This window comes from Cherax quadricarinatus, chromosome 81 (assembly GCF_038502225.1).
Source record: "Cherax quadricarinatus isolate ZL_2023a chromosome 81, ASM3850222v1, whole genome shotgun sequence".
NCBI classification, from domain to species: Eukaryota; Metazoa; Arthropoda; class Malacostraca; order Decapoda; family Parastacidae; genus Cherax; species Cherax quadricarinatus.
Genome location: NC_091372.1, coordinates 821862 through 845891, shown reverse-complemented (window position 1 = coordinate 845891; position 24030 = coordinate 821862). Strand labels below are relative to the sequence as shown.

General features: G+C 41.7%; 1 protein-coding gene across 1 annotated transcript in view; it reads left to right on the top strand.

Annotated features, from left to right (window-relative positions):
- The window catches only part of LOC138855091 (uncharacterized), a 119995-nt gene that overhangs the window by 58170 nt on the left and 37795 nt on the right, over positions 1 to 24030 (top strand). Inside the window, exons 7-8 of the mRNA XM_070102238.1 lie at positions 4691 to 4868; positions 13920 to 14059. Coding sequence (XP_069958339.1) covers positions 4691 to 4868; positions 13920 to 14059 — 318 coding nt within the window. The remainder of the gene's footprint in view (positions 1 to 4690; positions 4869 to 13919; positions 14060 to 24030) is intronic.

Sequence of the window (24030 nt, the reverse complement as noted above, 5' to 3'; positions counted from 1 at the left end):
GCACTGCCTATTCCCGAGGATATGGGCCTCAGTGGGATACCAGGCTTGTGAGTCTTTGGCAGGCCGTACATTCTGGCAGGTCTGGGGTTACTGGGCATGGTGTGCAGAAGTTTCTTCCCTTGTTCTGAGCTCCTCAGAATGCGGCGAGTCCTTTGAAGAAAAGTTTTAGTAAGGTTGTCCACTTGGTTAGTTGTGAGAGGTTTGTAGGTATCTGGGTCATTAAGTAGATTGAGCATTTTGTTCCTGTAATCGTCAGTGTTCATGATAACAACACCACCTCTGCTAAACCTTTGAGTGCATTTATGTAACGTCGAGGTATGACTGGGGAGCTGCGTGTTGAGATGGCTGCTGAGATGATGCCTTGAAGATAGCCTTTTTGGAAGTCGGAGTCATTGTGTCTAGTTTTTGGCGATGAAATTGAGGTCTTGTTTTGGTTTCGTAATTCCTGTTGCGAATTTGAGGCCTAAGCTGAGGGCTTCAGTTTCTGTGGTTGACAGTGGACGAGATGAAAGATTTTGAATAATTTCAGGTCTTCCTAAACTTTTCCAATTACTATTATCGCAGAGTGTTTGTAGTTTCCTAGTAAGTCTGATCTTCTGTTGAACATTCTACTTAATGCTCAATCTACTTAATGACCCAGATACCTACAAACCTCTCACAACTAACCAAGTGGACAACCTTACTAAAACTTTTCTTCAAAGGACTCGCCGCATTCTGAGGGGCTCAGAACAAGGGAAGAAACTTCTGCACACCATGCCCAGTAACCCCAGACCTGCCAGAATGTACGGCCTGCCAAAGACTCACAAGCCTGGTATCCCACTGAGGCCCATATCCTCGGGAATAGGCAGTGCTCCCCACCAGCTCTCAGGAATTCTCGCCAAACACCTCTCTAAACTCTTGGGCACTATCAGTCCAGCACATCTCAAACACTCAGGTGATCTTCTCAATCGCATTCGCAACATCAACATAAGGAACAAGAAACTTTCCAGCCTTGACGTGACTTCCCTATTCACCAAAGTACCTACTACACAAGCCATCGATCTCTTGCGCAGAAAAATTGACGATTCACTTGATCTTCCCATTCCAGCCAGCGATTTCATCGACCTTGTTGAACTATGTGTTGGCTTTACGTGTTTCTCTTTCGAAAATCACCTCTTTCAGCAGACTTTCGGACTACCCATGGGTTCGTCACTCAGTGCAGTCCTGGCGAACCTATACATGGAACATCTAGAAGCCGAACGTTTCTCCACCATTATTCCTTCGTCTGTCACCTGGCTCCGTTATGTTGACGACATTCTCCTCATAACTCCTAAACGCTTTAACGTTCAAGCTCTCCGAGACAAGCTCAACCAGGTCGAGCCTTCAATCCAGTTCACACTTGAAGAAGAAGTCGACAACACTCTTCCTTTCCTTGATGTCCTGCTCTGCAAAGCTGACCACGAACTTCGTTTTAAAGTCTATCGAAAACCCACCAACCAAAACGATCTTCACTTCTACTCTCACCACGACACCAAAACCAAACGTGGTGTAATTATAGGCTTCTTCCTGCGTGCACTCAGAATCTGCAGCAACGAGTTCCTTGAGGAAGAATGCACTATAATTGAACAAATATTTTCTAAACTCCACTATCCTCGTCACTTCATCAGAGACTGCAGACGGCGAGCATTAAACATCTTCAACACACCCAGAGAAGACACTGCCGAGAAGAGATACATAGTCCTTCCCACCAACTCCATTGCCAAACATGTTTCCAACATTTTTGCCAAAACATCATTCCAAGTATCTACCTCCACAACCACGACCATCAAGGACATCACCAGTAGTAGGCAGGACAAGCCTCCATCCTCTGCAGGGGTATACATAATCCCTTGTAATGACTGCAACAAGTTATACGTGGGCGAAACATCAAGGGACCTCCAAACACGTATTTCAGAACACCAATACGCAAGCAGGTCTGACGACACAAGGAATGCCTGCGTACAACACCGTAATTCACACAACCACTTGATAAACTACAGAAACTCAAGACTTATCGCCACAGAAGACAACACTCAATACCGAAGAATCCTGGAATCATCACTCATTTCTATATCCGACAACTTCAACCAGAATAGTGGCTTCTATAACATAGCTGAACCACTTGCCAAGAAACTTCTTCATCGCTATCCCACATAAGAACACTGTAGAAGGTCTGCTCACAAACTTATCCAATCTCCTTTCCAAGCTACCCAAGTTTTTAGACTCTATAACCCCACTCGGTACATCATCAGATGCAGCATTCTTCACCTGACCTCAGCCGGACTATAAATACTCGCGTTCCTTCCACCCCAGGTAGTTCTGTTTGTGTGGAAAAAGACACTTATGTACAGTTCAGGACATTTATTAAAGGAAACGTTTCGCCACGAGTGGCTTCTTCAGTCCTAATACAGAGAAAACTAAGAAAACACACATATATATAGTGGTGGGAGTCAGGTGAGGTGAAGCGTGGGTAGAGGTGGTAATAGTAGTAGTAGTAGTAATGGAACTAAGGAGGTGAGGTTAGAGAGGGACCTGCTGGCATCAAGTAACACCAGTTCCCAGGATGGGTAATATCCTCTTGCTTAGTAATTTTGAAATACTGTAACTACCGGATTTTTGCTTTATAGTGTTACTGACAGAAATTAGTGCAGCTTCAATGCATTTTCTCCGTCTTAAGTCGTCTTCTTTAATAACTAGTTTAGCTTCATTAAATTTCATGAGGTGTCCAACATCGTCTCTATGTTGAACACATGCGTTTTTGCGGTCATCATTTCTGCAAGCATTTTTGTGTTCTGCTATTCTAATGTCCAGAGTTCTGGCTGTTTCCCCTACATATACTTTGTCACACCCCCCACATGGTATAGTGTAGATTCCTGCCCTTGTGCCAGAATCATGCTTGGGTTTTTGTATCAGGTTCCTAATAGTAGTTGAAGAGCTGGTAGATATTTTAGCCAGTTTTCTGTCAAACATTTTTGAAACATTAGTGGCAACGTTGCTGACCGGTAAAACGATGTAACTTGGAGGCTTTTCTTCAATTTGATAGGTGTTGGTCTTGCTGAGGATACGTGTTGCACGTTTCCTGCAGTCACGTATGAAGTGTAGGGGAAAGTGTAGTGAACTAAAAGAGTTGGTGATGTATGTACATTCTTCTTCGAGGAACTGCGGACTGGAAATTCTGTAGGCTCTCAGAAAGAAGCCAATAACTACCCCTCTTTTAGTTCTTGTGTCATGGTGAGAGAAGAAATGTAGAAGATCATTCTTGTAGGTAGGCTTCCGGTAGACTTTAAAAGAAAGTTTGCTTTCCCCTGTGCGTAAGAGAACGTCGAGAAAAGGTAACTGGTTGTCCTTCTCCTCCTCTAGAGTAAATTTAATAGTAGGTTCCAGATTGTTGATGGTGTTGAGGATGCCCTGTACGTCAAGATTTTTGGGTACAATGACCAAAATATCATCTACGTACCGCATCCAAGTAACTGAACGAGGGATGTTATTTCTTCTCTCACCATGACACAAGAACTAAAAGAGGGGTAGTTATTGGCTTCTTTCTGAGAGCCTACAGAATTTCCAGTCCGCAGTTCCTCGAAGAAGAATGTACATACATCACCAACTCTTTTAGTTCACTACACTTTCCCCTACACTTCATACGTGACTGCAGGAAACGTGCAACACGTATCCTCAGCAAGACCAACACCTATCAAATTGAAGAAAAGCCTCCAAGTTACATCGTTTTACCGGTCAGCAACGTTGCCACTAATGTTTCAAAAATGTTTGACAGAAAACTGGCTAAAATATCTACCAGCTCTTCAACTACTATTAGGAACCTGATACAAAAACCCAAGCATGATTCTGGCACAAGGGCAGGAATCTACACTATACCATGTGGGGGGTGTGACAAAGTATATGTAGGGGAAACAGCCAGAACTCTGGACATTAGAATAGCAGAACACAAAAATGCTTGCAGAAATGATGACCGCAAAAACGCATGTGTTCAACATAGAGACGATGTTGGACACCTCATGAAATTTAATGAAGCTAAACTAGTTATTAAAGAAGACGACTTAAGACGGAGAAAATGCATTGAAGCTGCACTAATTTCTGTCAGTAACACTATAAAGCAAAAATCCGGTAGTTACAGTATTTCAAAATTACTAAGCAAGAGGATATTACCCATCCTGGGAACTGGTGTTACTTGATGCCAGCAGGTCCCTCTCTAACCTCACCTCCTTAGTTCCATTACTACTACTACTACTATTACCACCTCTACCCACGCTTCACCTCACCTGACTCCCACCACTATATATATGTGTGTTTTCTTAGTTTACTCTGTATTAGGACTGAAGAAGCCACTCGTGGCGAAACGTTTCCTTTAATAAATGTCCTGAACTGTACATAAGTGTCTTTTTCCACATCTTGTCGGTATCACCATACCATTTCCTCATTGTCAAGTTCTGTTTGTGACTTGAAAAAGCCCACTGTGTGGGCGAAACGTAGTCAATAAAGGATCACATTATACTGCATTTGTGTTTATATTGCCATTGTGTCGGTATTTTATACCATTTATTTCCAACAACAAAAGCACCAACAGTACCATCACCACCCTCACTAACAATAACAAATTAATGTCATATCCTATATACAGTATAAGTGGGCATGATGCTTGCCGTCTGACTTACAGAGTAACAACACACTAGACAACAACACTGTTGGTTGTCGACTCCTTGTGTTCGTGACCAAGGTAACGAGCCTAGCAGTGTGGACATGGATGCTGGCAGAGAGTTTCTACCTTCATAGACTCATCGTAGCGGCTTTCAGGGGTGGTGGCAAGACTTACATTTACGTTATTATTGGATGGGGTAAGTTCCTGAAGGTATTAATTCTTAGGGTATAAGAGGGATGACAGGAATAAAAATGTTGGATGTCTTCAAGACGGCACTGGACAAGCACCTAAAGTCAGTACCTGACCGGGTTGAACATTAAAATGGTATAAAATACCAACAGGTTGTTAGGTAAGACACATATGCAACAGTTAGGTATCTTTATTTCGAAACGTTTCGCCTACACAGTAGGCTTCTTCAGTCGAGTACAGAAAAGTTGATAGAAGCAGAAGAGACTTGAAGACGTGATGAAGGGTGATGGACTGATTACATCGTCTTCAAGTATCTTCTGCTTCTATCAACTTTTCTGTACTCGACTGAAGAAGCCTACTGTGTAGGCGAAACGTTTCGAAATAAAGATACCTAACTGTTGCATATGTGTCTTACCTAACAACCTGACCGGGTAGTGGTTCGTACGTCCGTTTGCGTGCGACCAGCAATAACAGCCTGGTGGATCAGACCCTGATCCACCATGAGGCCTGGTCTCAGACCGAACCGCGGGGGCGTTGACCCCTGAAACCCTCCCCAGGAGGTTATCAGTCTGGTCACTGATGAAGACATTACAACAACCAGTGACCTACAGTTAAGATCAAGGTGATGTATATATAACACCTGAACTTAGTTTATTAATAATATTGTCCAGTATCTCGTGTGTGTCAGTGACTCTTGTCTGTACAGCTGTCACCGCCTACATGGTCTCACAAAAATAAGTAAGTTACCCTTTTTTAAATAATGAAAAAATTTATTGCTGGGTATATGGCAGAGTTGAGCGGGAATGACCGTACATTAGTACTAATTTCTGAGGTCAAGGTATATATAAATACAATGATCATACACGTTTAAATTACCTAGAATAACCCCCAAAAATTGACCTATTTCTATATGGGTCCTTGTAATATTTTATTATTTAAACCTTAAAAGTTAAAATAGGTAAGCAAAATCATCTGAAAGTCAGTTACAATAAAAAGAGATATACTAGGAATAAGATGGTATAAACCTTGGTAATAAATACCGACAAGTTGGTTTAGTGTTTGCTTACGTGTCTTTCTAAACCAACTAGGAATAAGATAAACCGAGTTATTTACATTAACGTTACAGAGAGGTGACCGAGGCGCTGGACGAAGATATTTGTTTTAAGAGCTGGTGGACCTTCCCCTCTCTTGTGCTGTTGGAAGCCAGGATGCGACACCGTCCATCCTGGGCGGATCCCAAAACGCTACGTTGGTCAGAAAGACGTTGGACTCTTGACAGAGTAAAAGACCTGGGAGTGATAATGTCAGAGGATCTCACTTTCAAAGACCACACCATTATATCAATCGCGTCTGCTAGAAAAATGACAGGATGAATAACGAGAACCTTCAAAACTAGGGATGCCAAGCCCATGATGACACTCTTCAGGTCGCTTGTTCTATCTAGGCTGGAGTATTGCTGCACACTAACAGCACCTTTCAAGGCAGGTGAAATTGCTGACCTAGAAAATGTACAGAGAACCTTCACGGCGCGCATAAGAACATAAGAACATAAGAACATAAGAACGAAGGAACACTGCAGAAGGCCTACTGGCCCATGCGAGGCAGGTCCAAGTCTCCTACCGGCTTAAGCCAATGCACCCAACCTAGTCAGGTCAGGTCACATTGACTTAAGGGAGGAACACGGCAACCGACCTGGTAGCACAAGCTATCAGGTCTAACTCACACCCACCCACATCCACTCATGTATTTATCCAACCTATTTTTAAAGCTACCCAACGTTCTGGCCTCTATAACGGTACTTGGGAGTTTGTTCCACTCATCCACAACTCTATTACCAAACCAGTACTTTCCTATATCCTTCCTGAATCTGAATTTTTCCAACTTAAAACCATTGCTGCGAGTCCTGTCTAGGCTAGATATTTTCAGCACACTATTTACATCCCCTTTATTTATTCCTGTCTTCCATTTATACACCTCAATCATATCCCCCCTAATTCTACGTCTTTCTAGAGAGTGCAGATTCAGGGCCCTTAGTCTATCCTCATAGGGAAGGTTTCTGATACATGGGATCAACTTTGTCATCCTCCTTTGTACATTTTCCAGAGAATTTATATCCATTCTGTAATAAGGTGACCAGAACTGTGCAGCATAATCTAAATGAGGCCTAACCAAGGATGTATAGAGTTGAAGAACAACCTGAGGACTCCTATTATTTATGCTTCTTGATATGAAGCCAAGGATTCTATTAGCTTTATTGCGAACACTTATGCACTGTTGTCTTGGTTTCAGATTACTGCTAACCAGAACTCCTAAATCTTTTTCGCAATCCGTAATATTAAGATCTACATTATTTAGTTTATATGTGGCATGGTTATTGTCCTGTCCAACATTTAGAACTTTGCATTTGTCTATATTAAACTGCATCTGCCACTTCTCCGACCACTGCATCAGTCTATTCAAATCTTCCTGGAGTGCTCGAATGTCCTCGTCAGAATGAATTCGACGGCCTATTTTGGTGTCATCGGCAAACTTGCCGATGTCGCTCTTTATGCCCTCATCTATGTCGTTTATGTAGATTGTGAACAGCAGGGGGCCCAACACTGACCCCTGTGGAACACCGCTCGTGACACTTCCCCACTCTGATTTCTCCCCATTTATGCAAACTCTCTGCTGCCTATTTGTCAACCATGCCTCTATCCAGGAAAAAATTTCTCCTCCTATTCCATGTGCTTTAATTTTCCTCAATAGTCTCTGATGTGGGACCCTGTCAAAAGCCTTACTGAAGTCCATATACACAATATCATATTCATTACCATGATCTACCTCCTCAAATACCTTAGTGAAAAAAGTTAATAAATTCGTAAGGCAGGAACGCCCCTTTGTAAAACCATGCTGAGATTCGTTGATTAATTTATGCTTTTCAAGGTGGCTACGAACTGCCTCGGCAATTATTGATTCCATAAATTTTCCCACTATGGAGGTTAGGCTTATTGGTCTATAGTTCGAAGCTAAGGACCTGTCACCTGTTTTGAAAATAGGTATCACATTTGCCATTTTCCACTTATCTGGCACCATGCCAGTTTGTAGTGATATGTTGAAAAGATTAGCCAAAGGTGTGCTAAGCTCCTCTTTACATTCCTTTAGAACCCTTGCATACAGTTCATCAGGGCCTGGGGATTTGTTAGGTTTTAATTTATCTATTTGCCTAAGGACCATGTCACTTGTGACCCTAATAGTACACAGTTTATTATCGTCCTGTTCTACATAATTTATCATTACTGGAATATCGCTGGTATCCTCCTGTGTAAAAACTGAGAGGAAGTATGTGTTAAAAATTCTACACATTTCCTTATCACTGTCAGTGAGCTGACCCGAGGAACTTTTGAGTGGGCCTATCTTGTCCCTGATCTTACTTCTGTATACCTGAAAGAATCCTTTTGGGTTAGTCTTCGATTCTCTTGCAACTTTAACCTCATAATCTCTTTTTGCTTTTCTAATTCCCTTTTTTATTTCTCTCTTTAACTGAATATATCGATTTCTCAATTGCCCCTCTCCTCTTTTGATTTGCCTATATATGCATAACGAAGATAAAACACCTCAATTACTTGGAACGCTTGAAGTTCCTGAACCTGTATTCCCTGGAACGCAGGCGGGAGAGATACATAATTATATACACTTGGAAAGTCCTAGAGGGACTAGTACCAAGCTTGCACACAAAAATCACTCCCAATGAAAGCAAAAGACTTGGTAGACGATGCAACATTCCCCCAGTGAAAAGCAGGGGTGTCACTAGCACGTTAAGAGACAACACAAGTGTCCGGGGCTCAAGACTGTTCAACTGCCTCCCAGCATACATAAGGGGGATTACCAATAGACCCCTGACTGTCTTCAAGCAGGCACTGGACAAGTACCTAAAGTCAGTACCTGACCAACCGGGCTGTGGCTCGTAAGTCGGGTTGCGTGCAGCCAACAGTAACAGCCTGGTTGATCAGGCCCTGATCCACCATGAGGCCTGGTCACAGACCGGGCTGCGGGGGCGTTGACCCCCGAAACCGTCTGCAAATAAAGACTGGAACATAAGAACATAAGAATGGAGGAACACTGCAGAAGGCCTACTGGCCCATGCGAGGCAGGTCCTTATCAAAACGACCTTTACCTAAAGCTACCCAAGAAATAACTCCCGTACTCAATGACACCAATCAAACCCAGCCCCTCCCACTCATATATTTGTCCAATCTCTTCTTTAAGCTACCCAAGGTCCTAGCCTCTATCACCCCACTGGGAAGACTGTTCCACGCATCTACAACTCTGTTAGAAAACCAGTACTTACCTATATCCTTTTTAAATCTAAAATTATCCAACTTAAATCCATTATTTCTGGTTCTTACCTGGTTCGACACCCTCAGTACTTTATTAATATCTCCCTTGTTTATGCCCGTCATCCACTTATACACTTCAATGATATCTCCCCTTATTCTACGCCTCTCCAGAGAGTGGAGATTTAAGGCTTTAAGTCTATCTTCATACAGGAGGTTCCTTACACAATAAATCATTTTAGTCATTCTTCTCTGTATGTTCTCTAATGAGTCTATATCCATCCTGCAGTAAGGGGACCAAAACTGAGCAGCACAATCTAAATGAGGTAATCAGTCCCTCAACCTTGAGTCGATGTGGTCAGTCCATCAATCTTGAATAGAATGGAGTATGACGGCCACGGGTCTGTAGCGACTGAAGGAATTGGTTCCCTCCCTGTCCCACTGGACTATATATACTGGCTCCCCTCACTCTGTTATGAAAGTTGAGACACATGTGCAACATCTGGATATCTTTATTGTAGAAGACGTTTCGCCATCCAGTGGCTTTATCAATACAGATTCTAGGACATAATAGGAAGACAGTAGAACTATATACAAAAGATGAGGTAATCAGTCCCTCGGCCTTGGAGTTAGTGTTCACAGCTTCATGGTGGAGGAGAATCTGGAGCAAAGACAAGAAGACTGGCGGTTTATATAGGCGTCAGTGGATGGGGACGGGCAGCAGACGAGGGCAAAGTCACTGGTAGGCGGGATTCCCCAGTGGAAGTAGGTCCTTCCCAAAGAGATGGGTTAGTTGCAGCAGCCGTGAAGAAGGTCTTGTAGATGTCCTCTGAACCAAGATTCCATGATGTTGCAGTGTCTGACTACCTCATCTTCCTCATCTTTTGTATATAGTTCTACTGTCTTCCTATTATGTCCTAGAATCTGTATTGATAAAGCCACTGGATGGCGAAACGTCTACTACAATAAAGATATCCAGATGTTGCACATGTGTCTCAACTTTCATATTGTCGGTATTTTATACCTTTCTTGCACAACTTGTCAGACACTGCAACATCATGGAATCTTGGTTCAGAGGACATCTACAAGACCTTCTTCACGGCTGCTGCAACTAACCCATCTCTTTGGGAAGGACCTACTTCCACTGGGGAATCCCGCCTACCAGTGACTTTGCCCTCGTCTGCTGCCCGTCCCCATCCACTGACGCCTATATAAACCGCCAGTCTTCTTGTCTTTGCTCCAGATTCTCCTCCACCATGAAGCTGTGAACACTAACTCCAAGGCCGAGGGACTGATTACCTCATCTTTTGTATATAGTTCTACTGTCTTCCTATTATGTCCTAGAATCTGTATTGATAAAGCCACTGGATGGCGAAACGTCTTCTACAATAAAGATATCCAGATGTTGCACATGTGTCTCAACTTTCATATTGTCGGTTTTTTATACCTTTCTTGCATCACTCTGTTATGTTAGTGTGACTTTGTAAATAGTTCAAGTCGGACCGAAACGTCGTTGTATGCTTCTCTCTCGTATGTGCTGGTTATTTGTGTAAGGTAGCGTCGCTCGAAGCATACATCTGTGCACCATAGTCTAACTTGTATTTAATCAGTACCTTACAAAGCTTTAGTAAACACACCCCGTCAGCTCCAGTAGATGCTGGTAAGATATCCTGCGATATTCCACAGCTGACCGCAGTGTGTGACCAGGATTGAAAGCGTATTTTTTCTCGATTAACCTGCGGTTAAAGTGCAGGCCTAAGAACGTAGATAAAGGCTTCACCAGTATCACAGTGTCACCAGGGGTTGACATGGGAGGTAGAGTGAGTAAAGACAACTGCAATACTTAGCAGATGAAAACATCAATTATCGTTAGACATACTCTAAAACGTGGACCTTAAAGGCATACTTTTTAATCCCTCCCCACCCTATATCCCAAATCACCAGTGGATTCTCACAGGTACCTTGTGTGTGTTTCGGCACCTGCCCAACCCGTCTGCCTCGCCACTCCTCGCTGCTACACCAGTCTTCAGTACCATGATCGACAAGTTACTAGGTTGTGATGAATGGTTTGAAAAACCGACAAGTTGAAGATTGAGACACTTATGCAGCATATGGGAATCTTTATTCAGGAAACGTTTCGCCACACAGTGACTTCATCAGTCCAATACAAAGAGGAAGGCGTGAGGAGAGGAGGAGAATGAGGTAATCAGTCCCTCAACCTGGAGTCGATGGGTTCAGTCCATCAATCTTGTAGAATGTACATTCTACAAGATTGATGGACTGAACACATCGACTCCAGGTTGAGGGACTGATTACCTCATTCTCCTCCTCTCCTTACGCCTTCCTCTTTGTATTGGACTGATGAAGTCACTGTGTGGCGAAACGTTTCCTGAATAAAGATTCCCATATAAGTGTCTCAATCTTCAAGTTACTAGGTTAAGGGGTATGTTGAGATTAAGACACAAGTGCAACATCTGGGTATCTTTATTGTAGACGTTTCGCCATCCAGTGGCTTTATCAATACAAATTCTAGAAGACAGTAGAACTATGTACAGAAGATGAGGTAATCAGTCCCTCAACCTAGGAGTAGGTGCGAAGAGCACCATAGTCGTGGAGATTCTGAAGCAGAAGAAAGGAGCCTGGCGCTTATATAGTAACGTCAGGTGTAGCAGACGAGGGCAGTCACTGGTAGGCAGGATTCCCCAGTGGAAGTAGGTCCTTCCCAAAGAGATGGGTTAGTTGTAGTAGTAGTTGTCGTAGTCGTGAAGGTTATGTACATGTCCTCAGAATTAAGATTCCATGATGTTGCAGTGTCTGACAAGTTGTGTACGAATGGTATATAATACCGACAAGTTGAGATTAAGACACAAGTGCAACATCTGGGTATCTTTATTGTAGACGTTTCGCCATCCAGTGGCTTTATCAATACAAATTCTAGAACATAACTTGAAGACAGTAGAACTATGTACAGAAGATGAGGTAATCAGTCCCTCAACCTAGGAGTAGGTGCGAAGAGCACCATAGTGCTCTTCGCACCTGTCTTCAAGTTATGTTCTAGAATTTGTATTGATAAAGCCACTGGATGGCGAAACGTCTACAATAAAGATACCCAGATGTTCCACTTGTGTCTTAATCTCAACTTGTCGGTATTATATACCATTCGTACACATTAAGGGGTACGTCAGTCCCCCTGTCTTCTAATATGTTATTTTTCCACTATAATCTACCTTGTCCATAATTATTATCACATTTGCTTTGTCTGGTCTCGTAAGGTGAAGTCCAGGATCTTTACTTAATTCATGGTATAACTTAACAAATCTTTGAGGACAATTATGTTGGGTCTTACCTAAGTTCTCTACGATCTTGACCTTGATCTTGACCTTGACCTTGACCTTGACTAGAACAAGCTGAGCCTGACCAGCTGGAAACCGTGTTGAATGTCACAATGCACAGCCATCAGCATACAACTCGTAAAGAATAAAAAGACACAATACTGTGACTGGAACAATATACCATTTTGATGTTCAATACACAAATAACCCGCACATAGGACACACACGCTTACGACGACGTTTCGGTCCGACTTGGACCATGAATTTGTAAATGGTCCAAGTCGGACCGACACGCCATAAGCTTCTCTCTCCTAAGTGCGGGTTGCGTACACTCTTTCAGGCTTCTCAAGATGGAAGTTGACAAAGTTGTATACCTCAATAAAATTTTCAATAAAACGGGGTTAACGACCCCTAAATCAACAGCATAAAGTTTATCTAGTATTCCCCAAGGTCTTCTTGTGTCCAAAACTTTCTCAGTGTCCAAAAAAAAGCAACAATGAGAGTGTTAGATGAAATAACACAAGTGCAACCAGTGTGACATATTACTGTGGCAACGTCTCGTTCTTCAGGAGCTTTATCGAGCCGTTATCAAACGTCACATTCTACCAACATTAATACAGTAATGACAGTATATACAGCTGAAGACGTGAAGAATGTCGTGTGTCAGTATATTAAATGATCCAGTGAGCTGTCGTGACGGCAGAACTGCACTGTCCATTATTAACCAACACATGAGAATCTTTTATCCTCTAAAACATGTATGAAAGTAAATTCTCAGTATATATACACTGAGAGAAATATCCTTCCACCTCAGTGAGATAAGATTTTGTTGGGATTTTTAATCCCTGAGGGTTAGCCACCCAGTATAACCCAAGATAGTCAGTGTGTCATCCAGGACTGTCTGTCTTATTTCCATTGTGGTCCTTCAAACTTGTCCCCCAGGATGCCGCCCACACCAGTTCACTAGCACCCAGGTACCTACTTGCTTGCTAGTGAAGGGGACAACAGATGTAAGGAAGCACTCCCAATGTTGCCACTCTTACAGGGGATCGAACCATGGACACTCAATGCATAAGCCAGAGCGTTACCTACCAGGCCATATTTGCCTTGTGTTCTCTAATTAGATATATTATCAGTCATTATCACTCATTACTTTTGCTTTATTCTTTTATTCTATGATATATTTTCTTGCCTTCTGATCGTAGATTACCGTTTTGGCTATTTAAGAATCGTCAGGAAACAGGACAAGTGTTCCCTGACGCGGGCCTTAGTTATATGATGACCCACAGCTGGAGCTTCTGGTCATCTAACTGAGACCTTCCACTGGCTTACCACTCCACCCCATGTAAAATTAAGCATAAATGTATTAATTGTAGTTTTGGTAGTAATTACAGAGAGTGATTGTTACAGTACCAGCGTGTGTGTTGAGTGTGTGTTGGGCGGGTGGTCGAGCACTGCTGGAGGACACACAGTGTTGGCTCGGTGATGATTATAGTCACTCTGTTGACCTCTACCTCATCACAGAACTACCCAAGATCATTATACTTATTGTAAGTCCATTTTTAGTATTATTATTATTATTATTATTATTTTTATTATTATTACTGTTATTATTATTATTATTATTATTATTATTATTATTATTATTATTATTATAGTCACTCTGCTGACCTCTACCTCATCACAGAACTACCCAAGATCATTATACTTATTGTAAGTCCATTTTTAGTATTATTATTAATTATAATTAATTATTATTATTATTTTTATTATTACTGTTGTTATTATTATTATTATTATTATTATTATTACTGTTATTATTATTATTATTATTATTAATACTGTTATTATTATTATTATTACTGTTATTATTATTATTATTATTACTGTTGTTATTATTATTATTACTGTTATTATTATTACCGTTGTTATTATTATTCTTATTATTACTATTCATAATATTATTATTACTGTTATTTTTTATTACTGATTATTATTATTATTATTAATTATTATTATTATTACTGTTATTATTATTTTTTTTATTCGCCGGTATTATTATTATTATTATTATTATTATTACTATTACTATTCATATTATTATTATTATTATTATTACTGTTATTATTATTATTATATTTATTATTATTATTACTATTACTGACCTAAAACGCTTTCTTGATAGTTGTGACAGGATCCACAGATATAACACCAGACACAAACATCTCTATGATAGTTGTGACAGGATCCACAGATATAACACCAGACACAAACATCTCTATGATAGTTGTGACAGGATCCACAGATATAACACCAGACACAAACATCTCTATGATAGTTGTGACAGGATCCACAGATATAACACCAGACACAAACATCTCTATGATAGTTGTGACAGGATCCACAGGCATAACACCAGACACAAACATCTCTATGATAGTTGTGACAGGATCCACAGGCATAACACCAGACACAAACATCTCTATGATAGTTGTGACAGGATCCACAGGCATAACACCAGACACAAACATCTCTATGATAGTTGTGACAGGATCCACAGATATAACACCAGACACAAACATCTCTATGATAGTTGTGACAGGATCCACAGATATAACACCAGACACAAACATCTCTATGATAGTTGTGACAGGATCCACAGATATAACACCAGACACAAACATCTCTATGATAGTTGTGACAGGATCCACAGGCATAACACCAGACACAAACATCTCTATGATAGTTGTGACAGGATCCACAGGCATAACACCAGACACAAACATCTCTATGATAGTTGTGACAGGATCCACAGGTATAACACCAGACACAAACATCTCTATGATAGTTGTGACAGGATGCACAGGCATAACACCAGACACAAACATCTCTATGATAGTTGTGACAGGATCCACAGGCATAACACCAGACACAAACCTCTCTATGATAGTTGTGACAGGATCCACAGGTATAACACCAGACACAAACATCTCTATGATAGTTGTGACAGGATCCACAGGTATAACACCAGATACAAACATCTCTATGATAGTTGTGACAGGAACCACAGGCATAACACCAGACACAAACATCTCTATGATAGTTGTGACAGGATCCACAGGCATAACACCAGACACAAACATCTCTATGATAGTTGTGACAGGATCCACAGGCATAACACCAGACACAAACATCTCTATGATAGTTGTGACAGGATCCACAGGTATAACACCAGACACAAACATCTCTATGATAGTTGTGACAGGATCCACAGGTATAACACCAGACACAAACATCTCTATGATAGTTGTGACAGGATCCACAGGCATAACACCAGACACAAACATCTCTATGATAGTTGTGACAGGATCCACAGGTATAACACCAGACACAAACATCTCTATGATAGTTGTGACAGGATCCACAGATATAACACCAGACACAAACATCTCTATGATAGTTGTGACAGGATCCACAGATATAACACCAGACACAAACATCTCTATGATAGTTGTGACAGGATCCACAGGCATAACACCAGACACAAACATCTCTATGATAGTTGTGACAGGATCCACAGATATAACACCAGACACAAACATCTCTATGATAGTTGTGACAGGATCCACAGATATAACACCAGACACAAACATCTCTATGATAGTTGTGACAGGACCCACAGGTATAACACCAGACACAAACATCTCTATGATAGTTGTGACAGGATCCACAGATATAACACCAGACACAAACATCTCTATGATAGTTGTGACAGGATCCACAGATATAACACCAGACACAAACATCTCTATGATAGTTGTGACAGGATCCACAGGCATAACACCAGACACAAACATCTCTATGATAGTTGTGACAGGATCCACAGGTATAACACCAGACACAAACATCTCTATGATAGTTGTGACAGGATCCACAGGTATAACACCAGACACAAACATCTCTATGATAGTTGTGACAGGATCCACAGGCATAACACCAGACACAAACATCTCTATGATAGTTGTGACAGGATCCACAGATATAACACCAGACACAAACATCTCTATGATAGTTGTGACAGGATCCACAGGCATAACACCAGACACAAACATCTCTATGATAGTTGTGACAGGATCCACAGGTATAACACCAGACACAAACATCTCTATGATAGTTGTGACAGGATCCACAGTCATAACACCAGACACAAACATCTCTATGATAGTTGTGACAGGATCCACAGTCATAACACCAGACACAAACATCTCTATGATAGTTGTGACAGGATCCACAGTCATAACACCAGACACAAACATCTCTATGATAGTTGTGACAGGACCCACAGGCATAACACCAGACACAAACATCTCTATGATAGTTGTGACAGGATCCACAGGTATAACACCAGACACAAACATCTCTATGATAGTTGTGACAGGATCCACAGTCATAACACCAGACACAAACATCTCTATGATAGTTGTGACAGGATCCACAGGCATAACACCAGACACAAACATCTCTATGATAGTTGTGACAGGATCCACAGGCATAACACCAGACACAAACATCTCTATGATAGTTGTGACAGGATCCACAGGCATAACACCAGACACAAACATCTCTATGATAGTTGTGACAGGATCCACAGGTATAACACCAGACACAAACATCTCTATGATAGTTGTGACAGGATCCACAGGCATAACACCAGACACAAACATCTCTATGATAGTTGTGACAGGATCCACAGGTATAACACCAGACACAAACATCTCTATGATAGTTGTGACAGGATCCACAGGCATAACACCAGACACAAACATCTCTATGATAGTTGTGACAGGATCCACAGGCATAACACCAGACACAAACATCTCTATGATAGTTGTGACAGGATCCACAGGTATAACACCAGACACAAACATCTCTATGATAGTTGTGACAGGATCCACAGATATAACACCAGACACAAACATCTCTATGATAGTTGTGACAGGATCCACAGGTATAACACCAGACACAAACATCTCTATGATAGTTGTGACAGGATCCACAGGTATAACACCAGACACAAACATCTCTATGATAGTTGTGACAGGATCCACAGGCATAACACCAGACACAAACATCTCTATGATAGTTGTGACAGGATCCACAGGCATAACACCAGACACAAACATCTCTATGATAGTTGTGACAGGATCCACAGGCATAACACCAGACACAAACATCTCTATGATAGTTGTGACAGGATCCACAGGCATAACACCAGACACAAACATCTCTATGATAGTTGTGACAGGATCCACAGGTATAACACCAGACACAAACATCTCTATGATAGTTGTGACAGGATCCACAGGTATAACACCAGACACAAACATCTCTATGATAGTTGTGACAGGATCCACAGGCATAACACCAGACACAAACATCTCTATGATAGTTGTGACAGGATCCACAGGCATAACACCAGACACAAACATCTCTATGATAGTTGTGACAGGATCCACAGGCATAACACCAGACACAAACATCTCTATGATAGTTGTGACAGGATCCACAGGTATAACACCAGACACAAACATCTCTATGATAGTTGTGACAGGATCCACAGGTATAACACCAGACACAAACATCTCTATGATAGTTGTGACAGGATCCACAGGCATAACACCAGACACAAACATCTCTATGATAGTTGTGACAGGATCCACAGGCATAACACCAGACACAAACATCTCTATGATAGTTGTGACAGGATCCACAGGCATAACACCAGACACAAACATCTCTATGATAGTTGTGACAGGATCCACAGGTATAACACCAGACACAAACATCTCTATGATAGTTGTGACAGGATCCACAGGCATAACACCAGACACAAACATCTCTATGATAGTTGTGACAGGATCCACAGGTATAACACCAGACACAAACATCTCTATGATAGTTGTGACAGGATCCACAGGCATAACACCAGACACAAACATCTCTATGATAGTTGTGACAGGATCCACAGGCATAACACCAGACACAAACATCTCTATGATAGTTGTGACAGGATCCACAGGCATAACACCAGACACAAACATCTCTATGATAGTTGTGACAGGATCCACAGGCATAACACCAGACACAAACATCTCTATGATAGTTGTGACAGGATCCACAGGTATAACACCAGACACAAACATCTCTATGATAGTTGTGACAGGATCCACAGGCATAACACCAGACACAAACATCTCTATGATAGTTGTGACAGGATCCACAGGTATAACACCAGACACAAACATCTCTATGATAGTTGTGACAGGATCCACAGGCATAACACCAGACACAAACATCTCTATGATAGTTGTGACAGGATCCACAGGCATAACACCAGACACAAACATCTCTATGATAGTTGTGACAGGATCCACAGGCATAACACCAGACACAAACATCTCTATGATAGTTGTGACAGGATCCACAGGTATAACACCAGACACAAACATCTCTATGATAGTTGTGACAGGATCCACAGGTATAACACCAGACACAAACATCTCTATGATAGTTGTGACAGGATCCACAGGCATAACACCAGACACAAACATCTCTATGATAGTTGTGACAGGATCCACAGGCATAACACCAGACACAAACATCTCTATGATAGTTGTGACAGGATCCACAGGCATAACACCAGACACAAACATCTCTATGATAGTTGTGACAGGATCCACAGGTATAACACCAGACACAAACATCTCTATGATAGTTGTGACAGGATCCACAGGCATAACACCAGACACAAACATCTCTATGATAGTTGTGACAGGATCCACAGGCATAACACCAGACACAAACATCTCTATGATAGTTGTGACAGGATCCACAGGCATAACACCAGACACAAACATCTCTATGATAGTTGTGACAGGATCCACAGGCATAACACCAGACACAAACATCTCTATGATAGTTGTGACAGGATCCACAGGCATAACACCAGACACAAACATCTCTATGATAGTTGTGACAGGATCCACAGGCATAACACCAGACACAAACATCTCTATGATAGTTGTGACAGGATCCACAGGTATAACACCAGACACAAACATCTCTATGATAGTTGTGACAGGATCCACAGGCATAACACCAGACACAAACATCTCTATGATAGTTGTGACAGGATCCACAGGTATAACACCAGACACAAACATCTCTATGATAGTTGTGACAGGATCCACAGGCATAACACCAGACACAAACATCTCTATGATAGTTGTGACAGGATCCACAGGTATAACACCAGACACAAACATCTCTATGATAGTTGTGACAGGATCCACAGGCATAACACCAGACACAAACATCTCTATGATAGTTGTGACAGGATCCACAGGTATAACACCAGACACAAACATCTCTATGATAGTTGTGACAGGATCCACAGGCATAACACCAGACACAAACATCTCTATGATAGTTGTGACAGGATCCACAGGCATAACACCAGACACAAACATCTCTATGATAGTTGTGACAGGATCCACAGGTATAACACCAGACACAAACATCTCTATGATAGTTGTGACAGGATCCACAGGTATAACACCAGACACAAACATCTCTATGATAGTTGTGACAGGATCCACAGGTATAACACCAGACACAAACATCTCTATGATAGTTGTGACAGGATCCACAGGCATAACACCAGACACAAACATCTCTATGATAGTTGTGACAGGATCCACAGGCATAACACCAGACACAAACATCTCTATGATAGTTGTGACAGGATCCACAGGCATAACACCAGACACAAACATCTCTATGATAGTTGTGACAGGATCCACAGGCATAACACCAGACACAAACATCTCTATGATAGTTGTGACAGGATCCACAGGCATAACACCAGACACAAACATCTCTATGATAGTTGTGACAGGATCCACAGGTATAACACCAGACACAAACATCTCTATGATAGTTGTGACAGGATCCACAGGCATAACACCAGACACAAACATCTCTATGATAGTTGTGACAGGATCCACAGGCATAACACCAGACACAAACATCTCTATGATAGTTGTGACAGGATCCACAGGCATAACACCAGACACAAACATCTCTATGATAGTTGTGACAGGATCCACAGGCATAACACCAGACACAAACATCTCTATGATAGTTGTGACAGGATCCACAGGTATAACACCAGACACAAACATCTCTATGATAGTTGTGACAGGATCCACAGGCATAACACCAGACACAAACATCTCTATGATAGTTGTGACAGGATCCACAGGTATAACACCAGACACAAACATCTCTATGATAGTTGTGACAGGATCCACAGGCATAACACCAGACACAAACATCTCTATGATAGTTGTGACAGGATCCACAGGCATAACACCAGACACAAACATCTCTATGATAGTTGTGACAGGATCCACAGGCATAACACCAGACACAAACATCTCTATGATAGTTGTGACAGGATCCACAGGCATAACACCAGACACAAACATCTCTATGATAGTTGTGACAGGATCCACAGGTATAACACCAGACACAAACATCTCTATGATAGTTGTGACAGGATCCACAGGCATAACACCAGACACAAACATCTCTATGATAGTTGTGACAGGATCCACAGGTATAACACCAGACACAAACATCTCTATGATAGTTGTGACAGGATCCACAGGCATAACACCAGACACAAACATCTCTATGATAGTTGTGACAGGATCCACAGGCATAACACCAGACACAAACATCTCTATGATAGTTGTGACAGGATCCACAGGCATAACACCAGACACAAACATCTCTATGATAGTTGTGACAGGATCCACAGGTATAACACCAGACACAAACATCTCTATGATAGTTGTGACAGGATCCACAGGTATAACACCAGACACAAACATCTCTATGATAGTTGTGACAGGATCCACAGGCATAACACCAGACACAAACATCTCTATGATAGTTGTGACAGGATCCACAGGCATAACACCAGACACAAACATCTCTATGATAGTTGTGACAGGATCCACAGGTATAACACCAGACACAAACATCTCTATGATAGTTGTGACAGGATCCACAGGTATAACACCAGACACAAACATCTCTATGATAGTTGTGACAGGATCCACAGGCATAACACCAGACACAAACATCTCTATGATAGTTGTGACAGGATCCACAGGCATAACACCAGACACAAACATCTCTATGATAGTTGTGACAGGATCCACAGGCATAACACCAGACACAAACATCTCTATGATAGTTGTGACAGGATCCACAGGTATAACACCAGACACAAACATCTCTATGATAGTTGTGACAGGATCCACAGGCATAACACCAGACACAAACATCTCTATGATAGTTGTGACAGGATCCACAGGTATAACACCAGACACAAACATCTCTATGATAGTTGTGACAGGATCCACAGGCATAACACCAGACACAAACATCTCTATGATAGTTGTGACAGGATCCACAGGTATAACACCAGACACAAACATCTCTATGATAGTTGTGACAGGATCCACAGGCATAACACCAGACACAAACATCTCTATGATAGTTGTGACAGGATCCACAGGCATAACACCAGACACAAACATCTCTATGATAGTTGTGACAGGATCCACAGGCATAACACCAGACACAAACATCTCTATGATAGTTGTGACAGGATCCACAGGCATAACACCAGACACAAACATCTCTATGATAGTTGTGACAGGATCCACAGGTATAACACCAGACACAAACATCTCTATGATAGTTGTGACAGGATCCACAGGCATAACACCAGACACAAACATCTCTATGATAGTTGTGACAGGATCCACAGGCATAACACCAGACACAAACATCTCTATGATAGTTGTGACAGGATCCACAGGCATAACACCAGACACAAACATCTCTATGATAGTTGTGACAGGATCCACAGGCATAACACCAGACACAAACATCTCTATGATAGTTGTGACAGGATCCACAGGTATAACACCAGACACAAACATCTCTATGATAGTTGTGACAGGATCCACAGGTATAACACCAGACACAAACATCTCTATGATAGTTGTGACAGGATCCACAGGTATAACACCAGACACAAACATCTCTATGATAGTTGTGACAGGATCCACAGGCATAACACCAGACACAAACATCTCTATGATAGTTGTGACAGGATCCACAGGCATAACACCAGACACAAACATCTCTATGATAGTTGTGACAGGATCCACAGGCATAACACCAGACACAAACATCTCTATGATAGTTGTGACAGGATCCACAGGCATAACACCAGACACAAACATCTCTATGATAGTTGTGACAGGATCCACAGGCATAACACCAGACACAAACATCTCTATGATAGTTGTGACAGGATCCACAGGCATAACACCAGACACAAACATCTCTATGATAGTTGTGACAGGATCCACAGGCATAACACCAGACACAAACATCTCTATGATAGTTGTGACAGGATCCACAGGCATAACACCAGACACAAACATCTCTATGATAGTTGTGACAGGATCCACAGGCATAACACCAGACACAAACATCTCTATGATAGTTGTGACAGGATCCACAGGCATAACACCAGACACAAACATCTCTATGATAGTTGTGACAGGATCCACAGGCATAACACCAGACACAAACATCTCTATGATAGTTGTGACAGGATCCACAGGTATAACACCAGACACAAACATCTCTATGATAGTTGTGACAGGATCCACAGGCATAACACCAGACACAAACATCTCTATGATAGTTGTGACAGGATCCACAGGTATAACACCAGACACAAACATCTCTATGATAGTTGTGACAGGATCCACAGGCATAACACCAGACACAAACATCTCTATGATAGTTGTGACAGGATCCACAGGCATAACACCAGACACAAACATCTCTATGATAGTTGTGACAGGATCCACAGGCATAACACCAGACACAAACATCTCTATGATAGTTGTGACAGGATCCACAGGCATAACACCAGACACAAACATCTCTATGATAGTTGTGACAGGATCCACAGGCATAACACCAGACACAAACATCTCTATGATAGTTGTGACAGGATCCACAGGCATAACACCAGACACAAACATCTCTATGATAGTTGTGACAGGATCCACAGGTATAACACCAGACACAAACATCTCTATGATAGTTGTGACAGGATCCACAGGCATAACACCAGACACAAACATCTCTATGATAGTTGTGACAGGATCCACAGGTATAACACCAGACACAAACATCTCTATGATAGTTGTGACAGGATCCACAGGTATAACACCAGACACAAACATCTCTATGATAGTTGTGACAGGATCCACAGGTATAACACCAGACACAAACATCTCTATGATAGTTGTGACAGGATCCACAGGCATAACACCAGACACAAACATCTCTATGATAGTTG